The following is a 21,481-nucleotide window of genomic DNA, read 5'->3' as shown; positions in this document are numbered from 1 at the left end:
TGGGACAGCTTTATGTAGGCCTTAACAGTTTGTGGGCACGGTTTGTCACCGTTATAGTGCAATGCTTGTATTGTTTAGTGTTGTGTTGTGTTGTGTAGTGGCTTTGCTGGCATGCATCCACTTTTTTTTTTTGCTAAAATCGCCACTGTCCAATGTCTTAAGTAGTTAAACACTACTCCAACCTCGTGAAAGTGACAAACTGACGTTTTCAGAAGCAGTTTCTGCCTACCTTCATGCTCCTACTGCTGGTTTTGACTATACTGCTGCTGGATCAGCCTACCTGTCAATAATGAGTGATTTGGCGCATGCGCACTTGGCCAAAACCACTACATAATTCATTACATTTACATAATTCCAGACAATACATTGTTTTCGGTTGCTTGTACATCATTATTTATACCTTTTTGGAAGTACATACTGGGCGTGACGGCAGTAAATGAAAATAATTGCTCAGCCAAACTCCATATTTGGTTAGTAAATTCAAATATTTTGACATTAACATGTGCAGAGCTGTCTAACGGCTCGATCACACCTGCAGTGCAAAAATGATATGTAACATCTGCTACCATTTCTGTCATTCCATCTATGCACACAATGTGATGCATACGTTCGATAAATCCAACTATGCACCACACATAACGCACTGCAATACAATGGTGCAAGGCAAACACAGCATTACATTCGACATGTATGTACCAAAACTTTTACACTTTCGGTGTGATCGAGGCGTATTTTTTCATAGTCATCGTCTGTCTCCCCCTTTTAGCCGACTAAACTCAACGATTACGATGCAGTTGTGCGATAAGTAGTGTGAGTGGACTGGAGCTCTGGCCTCACATAAAATTGTATTTTTGTTTTAAAACGACTTATTTAAGCACCCAAAGAATAGCACACATAACAAAGTCGTAACTCGTGTTTAATTGGGCTATTGTTTGAGCACTGAATCTCCCCCTCTGCCCAGACACTGGAGCAGGACGAGGAATATAAGACCAGTCGCACGTTGTAGCAGCTCACAAAGCAGGCGAGCCTGTGAGCTAACGTTACGCCTGTAGAAGAATTTGTGGAAGAATTGAGAGAAACAGGTAAGTTAGTTATGCATTTGTTGCCGAATGTTGTGCATGATTGCTTACGTTAACTAGCTAGCTAACATCTTTGTAACGTTAGCTGCTTTGTTTATTATGTTCAGTGGGTAACGTTAGCTAGCTAGCTAACAGTAATACATGCTGGCTAGCGTGTCATTCAGTCATTCATGTTTTCGCCCGTGTGCGAGCGACTGTGTGTGAGTGAGAGAACTTCAGTGTAAGCTAACTCGTGATAGTTTGACTCCCAAACTTCAAACACTGTTTTTGGCTGTAGCAGCATGGTGAATCAAGTGCAGAGAGTCGAAGACACATGGCGAACATGCAGCAAAAGCGACTCAAGTGGCGCGAGCAACAGTGGTTGCGAGAGTTCCAAGGAAAGCTCTCGCTCCTCGACGCCGGTGTTGGACACCGACCGCACGGACAGGCTACGGGACAAGATGCGCCGCCGAACGGAGTCGGGCGACCACTGGTTTTCCCTCGAGTTCTTCCCCCCTCGCACTGCAAGTGGAGCTGTCAACCTCATCTCTAGGTATGTAGCAGAAACTTTGGCGTTGGCTTGTTCTAGTAACCCGGCACTTCGTTTTCAAACTCAAAACTATCACCTGTGGAAATGTATCACCTGCTAATCAATGCAAATTTCTCTCCCATATATCCCAATTCAGATTTGATCGCATGGGCTCAGGGGGGCCCCTGTTCATAGACGTTACCTGGCATCCGGCAGGGGACCCGGGTTCAGACAAGGAGACCTCCTCCATGATGATCGCCAGCACAGCGGTCAACTACTGTGGCCTGGAGAGCATCCTGCACCTGACCTGCTGCAACCAGACCAAAGAAAAGATCACTGGGTACCTGAGCAAAGCCAAACGCCTTGGCCTGAAGAACATCATGGCTCTAAGAGGAGGTAGGGCCTTTTTGCATGGACTAGGGTGACATTATACCCAGACCCAGTTCTAAGGTCGGTTTTCACTTATTTTCTTAAAGTGGAACTGACAGCGTTTTAATTACTTTGCAGCTCTGAAACTGACATTCATATCAGTCAAATATATCAAATTCATTGTTTATGCTACAAAACTGACATGAGAAATAAAAAATGTGGTTCTAGTTTATTCAACTTCATGATGTAGAGGAAGGCATTTTTTGGCAGAATAGATGGATGCATTTCAATGCATGATTAATTAGCTAATTCACCAATACTATTCTTGGTAGTCCAACAAATATTGCTATCAATTTGTCTACCAGGCCAGCTGTGGTTTACAAAAACCTACAAATGTATCAAAGGCTGTGCATGTCAATACAATCAAAATAGCAAGAGGCATGGCAACAAGTCAGTCCATAACGTGGCAAATAGGCTAAATTATCTATACTGAGCAAAAATATAAATGCAACATGTAAAGTGTTGCTCTTGTGTTTCAGGAGCTGATATAAAAGATACCAGAAATGTACCATACGCACAGTTTTCATTTCTGTCAAATTTTGTGCACAAATTTGTTTGCATTTCTCTTTTGCCAAGATAATCCATTCAACTCACAGGTGTGGCATATCAAGAAGCTGATTAAACAGCATGATTATTACACAAGTGCACCTTGTGCTGGGAACAATAAAATGCCACTCTAAAATGTGCCGTTTTGTCACACAACACAATGCCACAGACGTCTTCAAGTTTTGAGGGATGGTGCAATTAGCATGCTGACTGCAGGAATGTCCACCAGAGCTGTTGCCAGAGGATTTAATGTTCATTTCTCTACCATAAGCTGCCTCCAACGTTGTTTTAGAGAATTTGGCGGTATGTCCAACCGGCCTCCCAACCGCAGACCATGGATAACCACGCCAGCCCACGGCAGCCCTCTACATCTGGCTTCTTCATCTGCTGGATTGTCTGAGACCAGCCACTCGGACAACTAATGAAACTGAGGACTATTTCAATCTGTGATAAAGCCCTTTTTGGGGAAACCTCATTCTGATTGGCAGGTCCTGGTTCCCCAGTGGTGGGCCCATGCCCTCCAAGGCCCAGTCATGTGAAATCCATAGATTAGGGCTTGATGAATGTATTTCAATTGACTGATTTCCTTATATGGCTCTCAAATAAGCAAAGAGAAACAAGACATGCAGGTCAGTCAATGCGGAACATTTCAAGAACTTTGAAAGTTTCTTCAAGTGCAGTTGCAAAAACCATCAAGCTCTCTCATGATGATCACCACAGGAAAGGAAGACCGTTACCTCTGCTGCAGAGGATAAGTTCATGAGAGTTACCAGTCTCAAATTGCAGCCCAAATAAATGCTTCAAATAGTTCAAGTAACAGACGTCTCTAAACATCAACTGTTCAAAGGAGACTGCGTGAATCAGGCCTTCATGGTCGAATTGCTGTAAAGAAGCCACTACTAAAGGACACCAATAAGAAGATACTTACTTGCTTTGGCCAAGAAACACTAGAAATGGATGTTAGACCGGTGGAAATCTGTCCTTTGGTCTGATGAGAACAAATTTGAGGTTGTTTTTGTTCCAACCTCCGTGTCTTTGTGAGACGCAGAGTAGGTGAACGGATGATCTCTGCAAGTGTGGTTCCCACCATGAAGCATGGAGGTGGGGGTGCTTTGCTGGTGATTTATTTAGAATTCAAGGCACACCGCAGCCCGTCTGGTGTTCAACCTTCCCAAGTTCTCTCATTTGTTTTTCACCCCGCAATCCTCCGCACTTCCACTGGCTTCCAGTTGATGGAGCTTGCATCCGCTACAAGACCATGGTGCTTTGCCTACGGAGCTGTGAGGGGAAAAGCGGCACCAGCATATGTGGGAACTCCAGGCTCTGATTCAGGCCCTACACCCAAGCAAGGGCACTGCGTTCATCCACCTCTGGCCTGCTCGCCTCCCTACCATTGAGGAAAATAAAGTTCCCGCTCAGCCCAGTCAAAACTGTTCTGCTGGTCTGGCCCCCCAATGGTGGAACAAACTCCCTCACGACGCCAGGACAAAATTAGTCAATCACCACCTTCCGGAGACACCTGAAACCCCACCTCTTCAAGGAATACCTAGGATAGGATAAGTAATCCTTCTCACCCCCCCTTAATGATTTAGATGCATCTATTGTAAAGTGGCTGTTCCACTGGATGTCAGAAGGTGAATTCAATTGCTTGGACATGATTTGTAAGTCGCTCTGGATAAGAGCGTCTGCTAAATGACTTAAATGTAAATGTACTTAACCAGCATGGCTACCACAGCATTCTGCAGTGATACGCCATCCCATTTGCTTTGGCTTAGTGGTTCTATCATTTGTTTTTCAACAAGACAATGACCCAACACACTTCCAGGCTGTGTAAGGGCTATTTGACCAAGAGCGTGATGGAGTGCTTGCATCAGATGACCTGGCCTCCACCATCACCTGGCCTCAACCCAATTGAGATGGTTTGGGATGAGTTGAACCGCAGAGTGAAGGAAAAGCAGCCAACAAGTGCTCAGCATATGTGGGAACTCTTTCAAGACTGTTGGAAAAGCATTCCAGATGAACCTGGTTGAGAGAATGCAAAGCTGTCAAGGGAAAGGGTGGGAGCTAAGACTTTGAAGAATCATCTAAAATGTAAAATATAGCTTTTGCTTACTACTTGATTCCATATGTGTTATTCCATAGATTCACTATTCTACAATGTAGAAAATAGTGAAAATAAAGAAACCCTTGAATGAGTAGGAGTGTCCAAACTTCTGACTGGTACTGTGCATTCGGAAAGTACTCAGACCCCTTGACTTTTTCCACATTTTGTTACGTTACAGCCTTATTCTAAAATTAATTAAATGCTTTCCTCCTCAATCTACACACAGTACTCCATAACGACAAAGCAAAAACAGGTTTTTAGAATGTTTTGCAATTTTATTACAACTAAAAGGTACCTTTATGTAAATAAGTATTCAGACCCTTTCCTTAGATTTTAAATTGAGCTCAGGTGCATCCTGTTTACAATAATCATCCTTGATGTTTCTACATCTTGATTTGAGTCCAACTTTGGTAAATTCAATTGCTTGGACATGATTTGGAAAGGCGCACACACCTGTCTATATAAGGTCCCACAGTTGACAGTGCATTTCAGCGCAAAAACCAAGCCATGAAGTGGAAGGAATTATCCGTCGAGCTCAGACAGGATTGTGTGGTGTCACAGATCTGGGGAAGGAAGCAAACATTTCAGCATAATTGAAGGTCCCCAAGGAAACAGTGGCTTCCATTATTCTTAAATGGAAGAAGTTTGTAAGCACCAAGACTCTTCCTAGAGCTAGCTGCTCAGCCAACAGAACAATCGGGGTGCCCAAGAAGGGCAACTTTATAGAGTAGAGCCGGAAGAAATGGAAGCAGTATAATCAACACCATGCCCTAACTAATTGTGCTATCGTGTGTATTATTATTATTTATTTTTTTTGACAAATGTTACTGCCACCGTATCTTACGGCAAAAATAGCTGGATCCTGGACTTCCTGACGTGCCCCCCCCCTGATCCTCAACACTGGTACCCCTCAGGGGTGCGTGCTCTGTCCCCTCCTGTACTCCCTGTTCACCCACGACTGCGTGTCCAGATACGACTCCAACACCATCCATTAAGTTTTTGCAGACGACACAACCATGGTAGGCCTGCTCACCGACAACGACGAGACCGACTATAGGGAGGAGGTCAGAGACCTGGCCTGGTGGTGCCGGAATAACAACCCATCCCTCAACTACTGCATGGCAAGCGGTACTGGAGCGCCAGGTCTAGGACCAAAAGGCTTCTCAACAGCTTTTACCCCCAAGCCTTAAGACTCCTGAACAGGTAACCAAATAGCTCCCCGGACTATTTGCATTGTCACCACACCCAACCCCTCTCTTATGCTGCTACTCACTGTTTAGCATATTTGCATAGTCACTTTAACCATACCTACATGTACATACAACTTCATTTAGCCCGATTAACCGGTGCATGTATATAGCCTCGTTACGGTTATTTGTCACTGCCTTTTTACTGTTTTATTTTTTATTTCTTATCTATTGTTCACCAATTATTTTTAAACTTAAATTGCACTTTTGGTTAGGGCCTGTAAATAAGCATTTCACTAAGTGCTACACCTGTTGTCACGTGCACCGAATACAAACAGTGATTTGATCAGGGAAGTGACCAAGAACCCGATGGTCACCTTGACAGAACTCCAGATTTCCTCTGTGGAGATGGCTGTCCTTCTGGAAGGTTCTACCGTCTCTGCAGCACTCCGCAAAACACCAGTCTCAAGGTCAACAGTGAAGAGGTGACTCCGGGATGCTGTCCTTCTAGGCAGAGTTGCAAAGAAAAAGCTATATCTCAGACTGGCCAATAAAAAGAAAAGATTAAGATGGGCAAAAGAACACAGACACTGGACAGAGGAACTCTGCCTAGAAGGCCAGCATCCCAGAGTCGCCTCTTCGCTGTTGAGACTGGTGTTTTGCGAGTACTATTTAATGAAGCTGCCAGTTGAGGACTTGAGGCATCTGTTTCTCAAACTTGACACTAAAATACTTGTCCTCTTGCTCAGTTGTGCACCGGGGCCTCCCACTCTTTCTATTCTGGTTCGAGCCAGTTTATGCTGTTCTGTGAAGGGAGTAGTACACAGCGTTGTACAAGATCTTACATTTCTTGCATGGAATAGTCTTAATTTCTCCGAACAAGAATAGACTGACGAGTTTCAGAAGAAAGGTCTTTGTTTCTGGCCATCTTGAGCCTGTAATCAAACCCACAAATGCTGATACTCAACTAGTCTAAAGATGGGCAGATTTATGGGTTCTTTAATCAGAACAACAGTTTTCAGCTATGCTAACATAATTGCAAAAGGGTTTTCTAATGATCAATTAGCCTTTTAAAATTATAAACTTGGATTAGCTAACACAACGTCCCATTGGAACACAGGAGTGATGGTTGCTGATAATGGGCCTCTGTGTGCCTACGTAGATATTCCATAAAATAATCTGATGTTTCAACTACAATAGTCATTTACAAGATTAACAATGTCTATACTGTATTTCTAAACAAATGTTAGCTTTTTTTTGTCCATTAAAATAACTTATTTTCTTTCTAAAACAAGGACATTTCTAAGTGACCCCAAACTTTTGAATGTGTGTGTGCATAAAAAAAATCTCAATCGACCAGTCTATTAATCCTTTCAGGTGTATTTTGTGGCTTTTTTGTGAACACTTTCTAATGATCTAAAGTTGCGCTGTTGCTACTGCCGTTAGACAAACAGTCCACTTCAAAGAGAATGATGGCAGGCCATGTGGCAAAATACTAATTTGCATATAGGCCTACTGTAGCTCTGATTAGCTCCTGAACAAGACTGACGTTTTATTTACTTAAGTACCTTATTAATTGTGAAACGAACGGCTGCTTTCCCACTCTATATCGCTCTAGAATTTTCACACATGCCTTACTGTCAATTTCAAACATTGTGAAAAATTGCCATATCAGTGCTCACTTCTCAGAATAGTACCAAAAAAAGCTTAACATTAACAGATTTGATGTTGCTAAAACGCTGTCAGTTCCACTTTTAATTGTTATTGTTAGGATTTGGGGAGGGTGAGCTGATCCTAGGGACAACTTCTACACATCAAGGTTGGTCCATTTGTAGGAATGTTTGTGTGTTTTGAGGGTCACCCTGATATTTTGGAGAGAAGTTTCTGTTTGAATGCATGATTGCAGCCTGTTGCATCACTCTCATTCGGCAAGATCTTCACATTGCTGCTCAAGCTCTCGTCCTGTCGCATTGGAGCCTCTTGCATCATTCACTCTTCAATATTTTTGGTTTGCATTTATGCTCGTGGTCACATATCGCAGAGTCTGAGTGAACCTTATTTATCCAGGTTTTTCTCATTGAGATTGAGTGTCTTTTTCAAGAGTCTTGGCTAACTAGCTAGGACTCATTGTAACAAATTTCCATTAAACACCATGTTTTCCTGATCTCTTTATAGATCCTATGGGGGCTGACTGGGAAGAGGAAGAAGCGGGCTTTAACTACGCCACAGACCTAGTGAAACACATACGCTGCGAGTTTGATGACTACTTTGACATCTGCGTTGCTGGTACGTTTGAAGCAAAATGTATTTATTTTTTACAAAGCGTCATCATATTGTAATTATGTCAGGTAATTTGTGCAAGACTTTAAAGTAGGCTGTTGTACCGACTGATACGATGTGAGCATTTTATCACCCCAAAAACCATTTTAGTGCTACAAGTTGGTATAATGTGACCCACCACCTGGATTCGGTCCTATATAGCAACATTTTGAAAAAAAATTTTTTTTTGACATTGTATAAAAGTAGAGACAGAGTTATACAATTGTATATCATACACTGCAGTTGAGGAAAAAAGGGAAAGTCATTCTGCTTTGAAAGTTGATGAACTTGTATCCCCACTTTTGAGAAACTGGCCCTCTGAATGTTTTGGTACACATACTGAAGAGGTCTTTGTCTACGCCGATTCAGCATCGTTCACACCCTCCTAACAGTAGGCTTGAACTTGCAATGAAAAATGGCTTTCTGACAATGAGTAACTAATATCTGAAAATTGTAGCTACCGGTATACATGGCTGAACGTGTCTCCCTCTTGTCATCGATGCCATGGTTGTCCTGCCCTTAGTTTGACTATGTCATCCAGAGACAGGTGTGTTGTATAACAGCCCCCTGTTATCTTTTCGACTCTCCGCATTTGGGAATCATCTCTCTCTGTTTCCACCGTGCATTCCACTGACTTCAAAAATCTATCAACGTCTTCTGTGACAATACTGTTAATTGACGTTTTTTCTGATGACTGTGATGGGGGAAGACTTCAATGATTCCTAGTCTGATACATTTTTTGATTAGTCCTAGAGAGACATAATGGCATGTCCTCCAGAAAGTAGTCCATCACAACTTTTTCCTGCTGCTCGATAGCGCTATGAACTTCAGGGCCGCAATGCAACACCTTCAGTTCTTCATGACATCTTTCCAAAAAAATGCCACGGTAGAAAGGATTATCCACACATACTGAGCAACTCATGTTATAGACCGAAGCATGCTACATGGCAGACAATCCAAACTCATCTCTCGGGCATGTCCAGCCCATCCACTATCTCAGCCAATCATGTCTAGTGGGTAAGTTCCTGTATCTTTCTATGGCTAAACCAAATAGGCTCGTAATAAAAACATCTTATTTACAGATGGCATACAAGTTTGTTAATAAGGCACATGAAAGTTCACACATTCCAGAAGGCAATTCTGCCCCAAAAAAACATATTTTTTTGTAAAATGCATCTCCTGTGAGGTAGTGACCTGTGACATGTATGCCTAGCTTCTTGAAACTGGTCACAAATGTGACCTCCACACACTGAGCATTAAAACCCTTTCATTGTGGCAGGCTACCCCACTGGCCACCCGGAGGCGGAGAGCTACGATGAGGACCTGAGACATCTGAAGGAGAAAGTGGACGCTGGCGCCGACTTCATCATCACCCAGCTCTTTTTCCGGGCTGACACCTTCCTCAAGTTTGTCAGAGACTGCAGGGCCATAGGAATCACCTGCCCCATCCTACCAGGCATCTTCCCTATCCAGGTACTATTGGATATGGCCTTAAACTGGGGGTGGGTGGGGGGGGTGTAAATAAATGCACTAACTACTGTAAGTCGCTCTGGATAAGAGCGTCTACTAAAATTACAAAAACATGTCATGTTTGTGTGTGGAGTGATCAAAGGCTACATTTGTCAAAGGTTTAAAGGGAGGGGTAGTCTTTTTGAACAGAACATTCTTTCTCATGTGATAGCAAAGATGTAACAAATGACCAAGTACGCTCAGTGCCATTCAAAACACATTTTTTTCTCATAATTGGACCATTGTCCCTTGGAATTTTTTATCAATTCTACATTGATGCCAGTCAATACAGAAATGTAACACTCCAACCGTGACGTGTGTAATTTGTTATTTTTTGTTGTCTTAAGTGTGTCTGCAATGTGAGAGTACATCAGTTGTATGGAGACATTTGTTCTTTACATTTTTGCTTTTTCTGTCAGTACCTGAACCAGTAGGATTTGTGGTTTTCCAGGGCTACCAGTCTCTGAGGCAGCTGGTCAAACTGTCCAAGCTGGAGGTGCCCGAGGAGATCATGCAGGTCATCGAGCCCATCAAGGACAACGATGCGGCCATCCGCAACTACGGCATTGAGCAGGCTGTGGGCATGTGCCGCGTGCTGCTGGAGAGCGGTGAGGTGCCGGGCCTCCACTTCTACACGCTGAACCGCGAGGTAGCCACCATGGAGGTACTGCGGCAGCTGGGCCTGTGGATCGAGGACCCCAGGTCTGTCAATTGCACTAGATTGGTTATCTTTCAAACACTTTAGGTTGCGCTTGATTTAGCTTACCCATTATTTAGGGGGAAAACCTAAAACTAATGGCATGTTCGACTTCTGAGCTGTCATGTTTTAACACGTAGTGTGGGTACCATTTTGTAATCATGTGTGTATTACAGCACTTTCATTAGACCTGGAACATTTAACAAAGATTTCACCATGTGAAGTAATTTCTAACTGGCTAGGTGTTAGAATGGAATACGCGCTGTCTTGCCTGTTCCTAGTACTGATGGAGGGTTTGGGGTCTACTTGGATTGCCAGGCGGACACTCCCCTGGGCGGTGAGCGCTCACCCCAAACGCAAAGTGGAGGACGTGCGGCCCATTTTCTGGGCCTCCAGACCCAAGAGCTATATCTACAGAACACAGGACTGGGATGACTTCCCCAATGGACGATGGTGAGCAACACTGGAGAAAAACTTCAGAAGATTTGTGGCCACAATTTCTCACCTTGGCTAGTTTGTGGGTGTAAATGATGTTGTTCATTCAAGGCCTTTTCACACTACTGGACTGAGCCAAGCTATACTGTGATGTGAATCAGCGATGTATAACGTGAACAAGTACTGTATAATCAGTGAACAGGCAATGTCCCCAGCTCTTGTCAACTTGGCTCTGTGTTATTCCAGGGGAAACTCGTCATCTCCGGCCTTTGGTGAACTCAACGATTACTACCTGTTCTACCTTAAGAGTAAGTCGTCCAAGGACGCCCTGCTGAAGATGTGGGGCGAGGAGCTGACCAGCGAGCAGAGCGTCTACGAGGTCTTCACCAGCTACATCACGGCCCAGCCCAATGTTGCCGGACACAAGGTGACACCCGGACCTCTACACTTTGGCGTGAAAACAGACTGAAACTGAAACCTTAACTTTCTTTCATTAAGCGCCTCATAAATACAACCATGTGCATTATGACCCCCACTTAACATACTGCTTGACTAGTTGGGCCCAAGCTTGCTGTACAACATTAAAACCTATTCAGTCTGTCTACAAACAGGCTCTCAAAGTGCTTGATAGGAAGCCCAATAGCCATCATCATTGTCACATCCTTAGAAAACCTTAGTTCTTGAGTTGGGAAAATCCTTAGTTCTTGAGTTGGGAAAATCTTGTGCAATACACCGACGCATGTCTTGTATTCAAGATCCTTAATGGCCTGGCTCCCCCTCCACTCAATATTTTTGTTAAACAGAAAACCCAGACATATGGCAGCAGATCCACAAGGTCTGCCATGAGAGGTGACTGTATAGTTCCCCTAAGGAAAAGCACCTTTAGTAAATCTGCATTCTCTGTGAGAGCTTCCCATGTCTGGAATACACTGCCATCAGACACACATAACTGCACCACATATCACACTTTCACAAAGTGCTTGAAGACATGGCTAAAGGTCAATCAGATTTGTGAACATGGTCCCTAGCTGTGTGTTGCCGCTTTCCATGTTGTCTGTAGCTTGTGAGGTGTGGAAACACTTTGTTGCTTTTATGAATTTTGTCTTGCTGCTTTTTGCTCTGTTGCTCTGTCTGTATGCTACGTCTTGCTTGTCCTATGTTGCTATGTCTTGCTTGTTCTATGTTGCTATTGTCTATATTGTAATTGTTTTTAATAACCTGCCCAGGGACTGCGGTTGAAAATTAGCCGGCTGGCTAAAACCGGCACTTTTACTGAAACGTTGATTAATGTGCACTGTCCCTGTAAAAATAAAAATAAACTCAAACTTAAAACAAGAACCTAAACCCTTGACTTGCACTTTGCTCAGCTGATGTCTCCTGACCTCTCGTCTTCTAGGTGATGTGTCTGCCGTGGAATGACGACCCGCTGGCCCCGGAGACCAACTTGCTGAAGGACGAGCTGGACAAGGTAAACCGCAGGGGAGTCCTCACCATCAACTCCCAGCCCAGCATCAACGGCAAGCCCTCCTCAGACCCCATCGTGGGCTGGGGCCCCCCTGGTGGCTACGTCTTCCAGAAGGTAAAGTTCGGCGTCTGTGGTTTGGTTGTGGGGATGACCAATTATGTCTTATTATATAAAGGCTCAGACTTGCTTATATTACTGTACCTGCATGCTTAATGTAATGTTTTCCCAAAAAGAATAAGGTAGGCCTAGTAAAAGGAGTGGGCAGGGGATGTACACTTGGAACACTACATAGAAATACCCATAAATCCTTTAGAATGATCAAGGATTACTACTGGTTTAGCAAAATTAAGGCTGTCACAGTTTTTCTTATGTTATTGAGAGTAGGTTGATTCACAATCTTTCCTAGAAATGAAAGTGCATGAATAAATCAGTCTTTTGTGGTATTGTTGATCGGCAGTGGAGGTTTTTCAAACTTAACAGTTCTTGTAATACATGCATAGCAATCATGAGATGACATGAACCTTGTGTGCCACATTTACAAATCCAACAGGCTTATCTGGAATTTTTCACCTCAAGCGAAAATGTCACCGCTCTCCTCAAAGTGCTAAAGAAGTACGAGCCTCGCGTCAACTACCACATCGTCAACGTTCACGTAAGTTCTCAACTACAGGCATTACATCGACACATATTTTGTGAATTGGAACAGTTAGAATGCTAGAATGATCTACTGGCTGATTTTTTTTTTTTTTTTTTTTTTTTTTTTTGTATCCACCTACAGGGTCAGAATACTACGAACGCCCATGACATGCAACCCAACGCTGTGACATGGGGCATCTTCCCCGGCAGGGAGATTGTCCAGCCCACCGTGGTGGATCCAGTCAGCTTCTTGTACTGGAAGGTAAGGTCAAATGTCATCTCATTAACCTACTGGGCCCCTTCCAGGAACATTACCCTCTATGCACTTGTATAGATATACAGCAACTGGATAGGTGTAAGCAGTTCAGTGAAAACGCCTATCAGCAAGATGGAGTGTGCTCGGAGTTGTTTCTGGTTGTGGACTGTGCCCATGACTCAGATGAGTTCGTGGAATGGTTGTCATTTAGTTCTCTGAGATTTTAGTGGAGTATGGTATTTGAAGTACAGTTTTGAACCCTCCACATCTTTATGAGCTTGAGCGTTTGACACAATCTCCCGTGAAGCCTTTTCAAATCCAGAATTGTGTGTGTAACTTCATCAGCAAGCTGTATCAGTTACCAGAGCTGTAAAGATGAATCTTTAGCGACACGCCTGAATCCCCCCCCTTTCTGGAACGTGTTGAGTTAATTGTTCTCGCCTTCTTTTAATAGGACGAGGCCTTTGCCCTGTGGATCGAGCAGTGGGCCAAGCTGTACGAAGACGAGTCCCCATCACGTATGATCATCAAGTATATCCACGACAACTACTTCCTTGTCAACCTGGTGGACAACGACTTCCCTTTGGACAACTGCTTGTGGCAGGTCATCGATGATATGTTTGAGCTGCTTGACAACCCCCCGGAGGAACAACCTGCGGATCAACCTGCAGAGCAACCCAACGATGAGCAATCCGACAAGGAACAACCTGGAAAGTAACCATGGCGGTAGCCACCAACTGAGCGACTTTTTTTTTCTTTGGTGCTGCTTTCGATAACTTTTCACTCAACAAACACCACAAAGTACTTAACTACAGTATTATACCATACAGTATATACTTTAAAAAAATATACTTAAAAAAAATATATATATATATTATCTGGAGGAAGGATCTTAATCAAGAGGTCCTTCAGTGAATGAATACGATGACAAATACAGTGCATTTGGAAAGCATTCAGACCCTTTCACTTTTTCAACATTTTGTTACGTTACTGGCTTATTCTAAAATGGATTATCCTTTTTTTAATTTAATCAATCTACACACAATACCACATAATAACAAAGCGAAAACGTCATTTAAAAAATATTTGCAAATTTATAAACAAATAACTGAAATACCTTATTTACATAAGATACTTTGATGAGACTTGAAATTGACCTCTGGTGCATCCTGTTTCCATTTATCATCCCTGAGATGTTTCTACAACTTGATTTGGAAAGGCATACCCATCTAAATAAGGTCCAACAGTTGACTGCATGTCAGAGCAAAAACCAAGCTATGAGGTCGAAGGAATTGTCCGTAGAGCTCTGAGACAGGATTGTGTAGATCCACAGATCTGGTGAATGGTACCAAAGAAATGTCTGCAGTATTGAAGGTTCCCAAGTGGCCTCCATCATTCTTAAATGGAAGAAGTTTGGAACCACCAAGACTCTTCCTAAGGCTGGGCGTCTGGCCAAACTGAGCAATTGGGGAAGAAGGCTTTGGTCAGGGAGGTGACCAAGAACCTGACGGTCACTCTGTCAGAGTTCCTCTGGAAATTGGAGAACCTTCCAGAAGGACAAACATCTCTGCAGCACTCCACCAATCAGACCTTTATGGTAGAGTGGCCAAACAGAAGACACTCCTCAGTAAAAGGCACATGACAGCCCAATTGGAGTTTGCCAGAAGGCACCTAAAGGACTCTCAGACCATGAGAAACAAGATTCTATTGTCTGATAAAACCAAGATTGAACTGTTAGGCCTGAATGCCAAGCGTCACGTCCGGAGGAAACCTGGCACCATCCCTACGGTGAAGCATGGTGGTGACAGCCTCATGCCGTGGTGATGGTTATCAGTGGCAGGGACTAGGAGACTAGTCGGGGTCGTGGGAAAGATGAACGGAGCTAAGTACAGCGAGATCCTTGATGAAAACCTGGTCCAGAGCGCTCAGGACCTCCAGACTGGGATGAAGGTGAACCTTCACAACAGGACAATGACCTTAAGCACACAGCCAAGACAATGCAGAAGTGGCTTCAGGACAAGTCTTTGAATGTCCTTGAGTGGCCCAGCCGGAGCCCGGACTTGAACCCGATCGAACATCTCTGGCGAGACCTGAAAATGATTGTGCAGCGGCGCACCCCATCCAACCTGACAGAGCTTGAGAGGATCTGCAGAGAGGAATGGGAGAAACTCTCCAAATACAGGTGGGTCAAGCTTGTAGCGTCATCCCCAAGAAGACTCGAGGCTGTAATCGCTGCCGACGGTACTTCAACAATATACTGAATTAAGGGTCTGAACTTATATACATTTTTAATTTTGAGGAAAATAAAATGTTTTGTCATTATGGGGTATTGTGTGTAGATTGATGGGAGAAAAAAACAACAATTTAATCAATTAGAATGAGGCTGTAACAATGTGGGAAAATCAAGGGGTCTGAATACTTTCTGACCGCATTGTAACACAGGGAAACGTTTTGTAATTTTTAAACCATTTTTAATTGTGTGTTTGGTGTATATATCTAAACGTATGTGGACACCTTCAAAGTAGTTGATTCGGCTAGTTCAGCCACACCCCTTGCTGACAGGTGTATAAAATGGAGCAAACAGCCGAGCATTCTCCTTAGACAAACTTTGGCAGTACAATGGCCTTACCGATGAGCTCTGCAACTTTCAAAGTGGCATCGTGATAGGATGCCACCTTTCCAACAAGTCATTTTGTCAAATTTCTACCCTGCTAGAGCAGCCCCGGTCAACTGTAAGTGCTGCTGTTATGAAATGGAAATTTCTCGGAGCAACAATGTCTCAGTCGCGAAGTGGTAGGTCACATAAGCTCACACAACGCGACTGCCGAGGGCTGAAGCACATAGCGTGTAGAAATCATCTCTCCTCGGTTGCAACACTCACTACCATTTTCCAAACTACTTCTAGCTTCATGAAATGGGTTTCCATTGCCGAGCAGTCGCACACATGCCTAAGATCACCCTGCGCAATGTGAAGCGTTGGCTGGAGTTGTGTAAAGCTCGCTGTCATTGGACTGGAGCAGTGGAAACACGTTCTCTGGAGTGATAAATCACACTTCACCATCTGGCAGTCCAACGGGCGAATCTGGGTTTGGCGGATACCAGGAGAACGCTATGTGCCCCAATCTATAGTGCCAACTGTAAAGTTTGGTGGAGGAATAATTGTCTGGGGATGTTTTTAATGGTTTGGTTAGGCCCCTTAGTTCCAGTGAAGGGGAAATCTTAACGCTACAGTATACAATGACATTCTAGACAATTCTGTGCATCCAACTTTGTTTCAACGTGATAATGCCCCTGTGCACAAAGCGAGGTCCGTACAGAAATTGTTTCTCGATCTGTGTGGAAGAACTTGCTTAAGCCTTGACCTCAACCCCATCGAACACCTTTGGGATGAATTGGAACGCCGACTGCAAGCCAGGCCTAATCGCCCAACATCAGTGCCCAATCTCACTAATGCTCTTGTGGCTGAATGGAAGCAAGTCCCTGCAGCAATGTTCCAACATCTAGTGGAAAGCCTTCCCAGAAGAGAGGAGACTGTTATAGCAGCAAAGGGGGGACCAACACCATATTAATGCCCATGATTTTGGAATGAGATGTTCGACGTGCAGGTGTCCACAGGCTTTTGATCATGTATGTACTTGAGGGTGAGAGAACAGTGGTATATTGGAAACTGTTTTTCATTATGTGAATTTAAGTGCTGTAGACTAGAGCATTTCGTAAGACTAAACTCTCTTTTAAACCAAAGTTTAAATTGAGAAATACAAGGATATTTCTCCCGACGAGTCAGGGTTACCAGAACACACAAGCATCGACAGACTTGATTTGTGATTACCATTGTAATCTGCCATAGACAATAATTGAAAATAATACACACTATGAGCTGCTGCTAAGATGACACCTGAGGCCTTAACTAACAAGCTTTTAAGCAGTGACCTCACTGCTTTTATTTTTTGTCTTTCTCTGTTTTATATTTATTACCGTTGTGCAACGTCAATTAAAAAACAAGCATACTTTACATGTTGCAATGCTCAATTGCCACCAGCACAATGTGTGATTCATTTCATTTTTTTCTCATCTCTGTACATGGTGGTTTACACCAGGGGTTCCCAAGCCTTTTCACTCCTTCCAGTATTGGGGAACATCCTGTGCCCCCTTTGTGCGCACACCCCATTTTTATTTCTATGGGCACAAACACCGTTCTGGAGACAAACTGTTCATACCACTCTTGTTGGTGGAGAACATTTAGTACATTTGAAGCTTATTTCCTGCAATTCTACACATTTTGTTTTGGGTGCAAATAATATCTTGTTTTTTTAAAGCACATTTTCTTGCATTTCTATATATTTTGCCATGTCTAATGTGTATTCATGTGATATTTGAGTTCACATTTTTATCACTATCGGCAAAAAAAATAAAAAATCTAAAATCCGTCAACTGACCTGGGCTAGTTATAAATGGCTCTCAATTTTGTAATTGCACCTTGTGCATTCTATTATAACTTTCAAGAGTAAGTTTAAAGCTAGACTGACTTTTATGGGGGTGGGGGTTGCGGAGCGGGGACCACCATGCTCTACAGTTTGGGGACCACTGGTTTACTCAGCTATACCTTTTTGCATGATAACAGTTAGTACAAAGTCCATGGGATCTCACCACCTGATGGCACAAATTAGGGATTTCCCCTTGGAACATAAGCCTGTGACTTGTCAGAAAGGGATTGGATGATGTGAAGTCAAACCATATCCTACTGCATACATTGGAACAACTTATCTCTTGAGCCTGCTGGCCTATAACCTACATAAAATGTACTGCACTTGCCTGGAGTCTAAGCATTAAGTTATGTTCCAATGTACAGTTGAAGTCAAGTTTACATACACCTTAGCCAAATACATTTAAAATTCAATTTTTCACCATTCCTGACATGAAATCCTATAAAAAAAACTCTGTCTCAGAATAAGTGGACTATTTATTTAAACTTTTATTATATTCATCACATTCCCAGTGGGTCAGAAGTTTACATACACTCAAATAGTATTTGGTAGCATTGACTTTAAATTGTTTAACTTGGGTCAATTGTTTCTGGTAGCCTTCCACAAGCTTCCCACAGTAAGTTGGGTGAATTTTGGCCCCTTCCTCCTGACAGAGCTGGTGTAACTGAGTCAGGTTTGCAGGCCTCCTTGCTCGCACATGCTTTTTCAGTTCTGCCCACACATTTTCTATAGGGTTGAGGTCAGGGCTTTGTGTTGGCCACTCCAATACCTTGACTTTGTTGTCCTCCGTTTTGCCACAACTTTGGAAGTATGCTTGGCGTCATTGTCCATTTGAAAGACCCATTTGCGACCAAGCTTTAACTTCCCGACTGTCTTGAGATGCTTCAATATATCCACATAATTTTCCGGTCTCATGATGCCATTTTATTTTGTGAAGTGCACCAGTCCCTCCTACAGAAAAACAACCCCACAACATGATGCTGCCATCCCCGTGCTTCACGGTTGGGATGGTTTTCTTTGGCTTGCAAGCCTCCCCCTTTTCCGCCAAACATAACGATGGTCATTATGGCCAAACAGCTTTATTTTTGTTTCATCAGACCAGAGGACATTTCTCCAAAAAGTATGATCTTTGTCCCCACGTGCAGTTGCAAACCGTAGTCAGGCTTTTTATGGTGGTTTTGGAGCAGTGGCTTCTTCCTTGCTGAGCAGCCTTTCAGGTTATGTTGATTTTAGGACTTGTTTTACTGTGGATATAGATACTTTGGTACCTATTTCCTCCAGCTTCTTCACAGGGTCCTTTGCTGTTGTTCTGGGATTGATTTTCACTTTTTGCACCAAAGTACGTTCATCTCTAGGGGACAGAACTCGTCCCCTTCCTGAGCGGTATGAAGGCTGCGTGGTCCCATGGTGTTTACTTGCCTACTATTGTTTGTACGGATGGATGGTACCTTCAGATAATTTGGAAATTTCTCCCAAGGATGAACCAGACTTGTGGAGGTCTACAATTGTTTTTCAGAGGTCTTGACTGATTTCTTCTGATTTTTCCCATGATGTCAAGCAGAGGCACTGAGTTTGAAGGTAGGCCTTGAACTACATCCACAGGTACACCTCCAATAGGCTAATTGACATCATTTGAGTCAATCAGAAGCTTCTAAAGCCATGACATTTTCTGGAATTTTCCAAGCTGTTTAAAGGCACAGTCAACTTAGTGTATGTAAACTTCTGACCCACTGGAGTTGTGATACAGTGAGTTATAAGTGAAATAATCTGTCTGTAAACAATTGTTGGAAAAATTACTTTTATCATGCACAAAGTAGATGTCCTAACTGACTTGCCATAACCTATAGTTTTTCAACAAGAAAGTGGTTGAAAAACAAGTTTTAATGACTCCAACCTAAGTGTATGTAAACTTCAACTGTATACCTCAGGGGCGGAAGGTAGCATTGGACCGGTAACCGAGAAGTTGCTGGTTCGAATCCCAGTGCTGACTGAAAAATCTGCAGAGATGCCCTTATTTTTCCCAAAAGTCACTTTGGAAAAGAGTGTCTGCTAAATGACTAAAATGTAAGCCATATTGCTGCCATTGGTAGATGCCAACATGATTTCAATAGAACCCTGTTAGGCATGGTGGCACAGAATCCAAATATTCAACCCCCTCCTGTCAAAAACAAGAGTCCACACCAGAGTCAACAAACTAAAAATAACAGAATTGAAACCTACTTGGCTGAACTCTTATCAAAAGAGACTGACATGACCAACTGTTCTGGGGTAGTAGGAGTCTTCCCCTGGGTTTTAGATAGTGAAAGCCTGTCTCAGGTCAGTTATGTCTGGCAATGGATATCTCCTCAGGGTTACTCTGAAGCTCAGTCATTCGGTCTAATCTTAAGATTCCTTCATGCAAGGAAAAGGGTCAGTCTTAATGTAATTTATGATTTATGGAGGGCCCAGGGGGGTCTCAGTCCGCCTGAATGAGACATCTAACTTTAGGGGGAGTCTCCAAATAATTCTAACTTAACCAGTCTGCAATTAAAGAAATCTGAGATTTCTTTAAAATAAAAGCTTATTCCAAGTGAAACACCCCTACCTATGTGCACAGTTTAAAAACATTTTCTCCATGGCTGCATTTGTCGTGCCTGGATAGTCCTCTCAAAGATGGTTCACTCAGGCCTTTTACCATAAAAAAAGATTGTTCTGGTCTGTTTTACTGGGTGTATCTTCCATAGACACCAATGCATTACGGGCTGGGTCTGGTCTACTTAGTTCATTGAACCAGAAATAAACTGAGTGGGATATCTCACTTCCTCTTCTGTCTCTGGTCCCGTATTACAAACCCTTTTCAGGTGTCCAAACGTTTCTTTCTACAGAAAAGGTCCTTTTGTCGGCAAGACGTGTCATTTTAATTCAGGCTGCAAGAGTGTAAACCCAATGACAATTGCCGAATGTCATTAAACTTTTTGGTGGTTTGTAACAGATGTCTCTTCCCGTTGAAATGGTGCACAGTACACTTTCTGGATGCTGGAATTATTTTGGAGTGGAAGAACAGGTGTAGGTAGCCTTATTTTTGAAGTGATTTGATTGACAATAAGAACATCATGACTGGTTGTGTTCATGACAAATTAAAAGGTCGTAAAAGATTTGACTGTTAAATGACATCTACTATTAGGCCCATACATTTTTTTCACATGCACACAGAGGAGGTCCAATGGAAAAGATGGAGGCCCCTGAATGTCACGGTATAATTTGCACTCGGTGTAAAAGCATGGGGCAGGCCACATGCTTGAAATATGTTGAAACCTGCACCATGTCCTATATGGTAACCCCCCCCAGGGTACTAGGAAACCAGATGAACATGATAGTGGAGAGGGGAACCCGGGAACCATGTTACATAAGCATGAACTCACTGTGAACCCACTGACAGATGTCTCCTGGAAAGATTACACAAGAAATGTCTGTTACACCAGTTTCCATTGCTCAGTGAAACCCATTAAACATGCCAATACTAGCCTGGAGTTGTCAGTTGGTAAAGGATGAATTATGAGTGTCAGTTGTTCAATGCTGAGTTTGCAAAATGTGATCTATACTAGCCTATAGGTACTAACCCTAAAACTGTCAGCAAGTTTTGCGTGGCTCTTCTTTCACACTGTGTGTAGAAAACTCCCCTCTTGCGATGAAGCACCCTCTGCTGCAATTGGGCTATAGCCCCCACATTTTTCTTATGGGCTTACCTCTGTCACCTCATACTTATGTCATACTTCCCAGTCCCATACCTCAGCTAAACCTTTGGGGACTTGAACTTTAGACAGACGGGACTGCAGAGAGTACATTAT

At 43.1% G+C, this 21,481-nt stretch overlaps 1 protein-coding gene across 3 annotated transcripts; it reads left to right on the top strand.

Annotated features, from left to right (window-relative positions):
• Nucleotides 1-354: 354 nt before the first annotated feature.
• On the top strand, nucleotides 355-17,203 carry LOC135504442 (methylenetetrahydrofolate reductase (NADPH)-like). Of its 3 annotated transcripts, none has more exons than XM_064923051.1 (13): nucleotides 355-470; nucleotides 962-1,082; nucleotides 1,360-1,611; nucleotides 1,745-1,983; nucleotides 8,029-8,139; nucleotides 9,452-9,645; nucleotides 10,133-10,383; nucleotides 10,697-10,831; nucleotides 11,060-11,240; nucleotides 12,210-12,392; nucleotides 12,829-12,930; nucleotides 13,057-13,176; nucleotides 13,625-17,203. In XM_064923051.1, the coding sequence occupies exons 3-13, from the start codon at nucleotides 1,361-1,363 to the stop codon at nucleotides 13,886-13,888; spliced, it is 2,031 nt and encodes a 676-aa protein (XP_064779123.1). In that variant the 5' UTR covers nucleotides 355-470; nucleotides 962-1,082; nucleotide 1,360; the 3' UTR covers nucleotides 13,889-17,203. The 3 variants fall into 3 exon arrangements, with proteins under 3 accessions (XP_064779123.1, XP_064779121.1, XP_064779122.1); XM_064923049.1 differs by having other exon boundaries at nucleotides 356-470; nucleotides 1,357-1,611; XM_064923050.1 differs by lacking the exon at nucleotides 355-470 and having other exon boundaries at nucleotides 796-1,082; nucleotides 1,357-1,611.
• Nucleotides 17,204-21,481: the final 4,278 nt, after the last annotated feature.

Source organism: Oncorhynchus masou, chromosome 18 (assembly GCF_036934945.1).
Source record: "Oncorhynchus masou masou isolate Uvic2021 chromosome 18, UVic_Omas_1.1, whole genome shotgun sequence".
NCBI classification, from domain to species: domain Eukaryota; kingdom Metazoa; phylum Chordata; class Actinopteri; order Salmoniformes; family Salmonidae; genus Oncorhynchus; species Oncorhynchus masou.
Note: the sequence above shows the minus strand (reverse complement) of the source record. Positions and strands in the feature narration are given on the sequence as shown.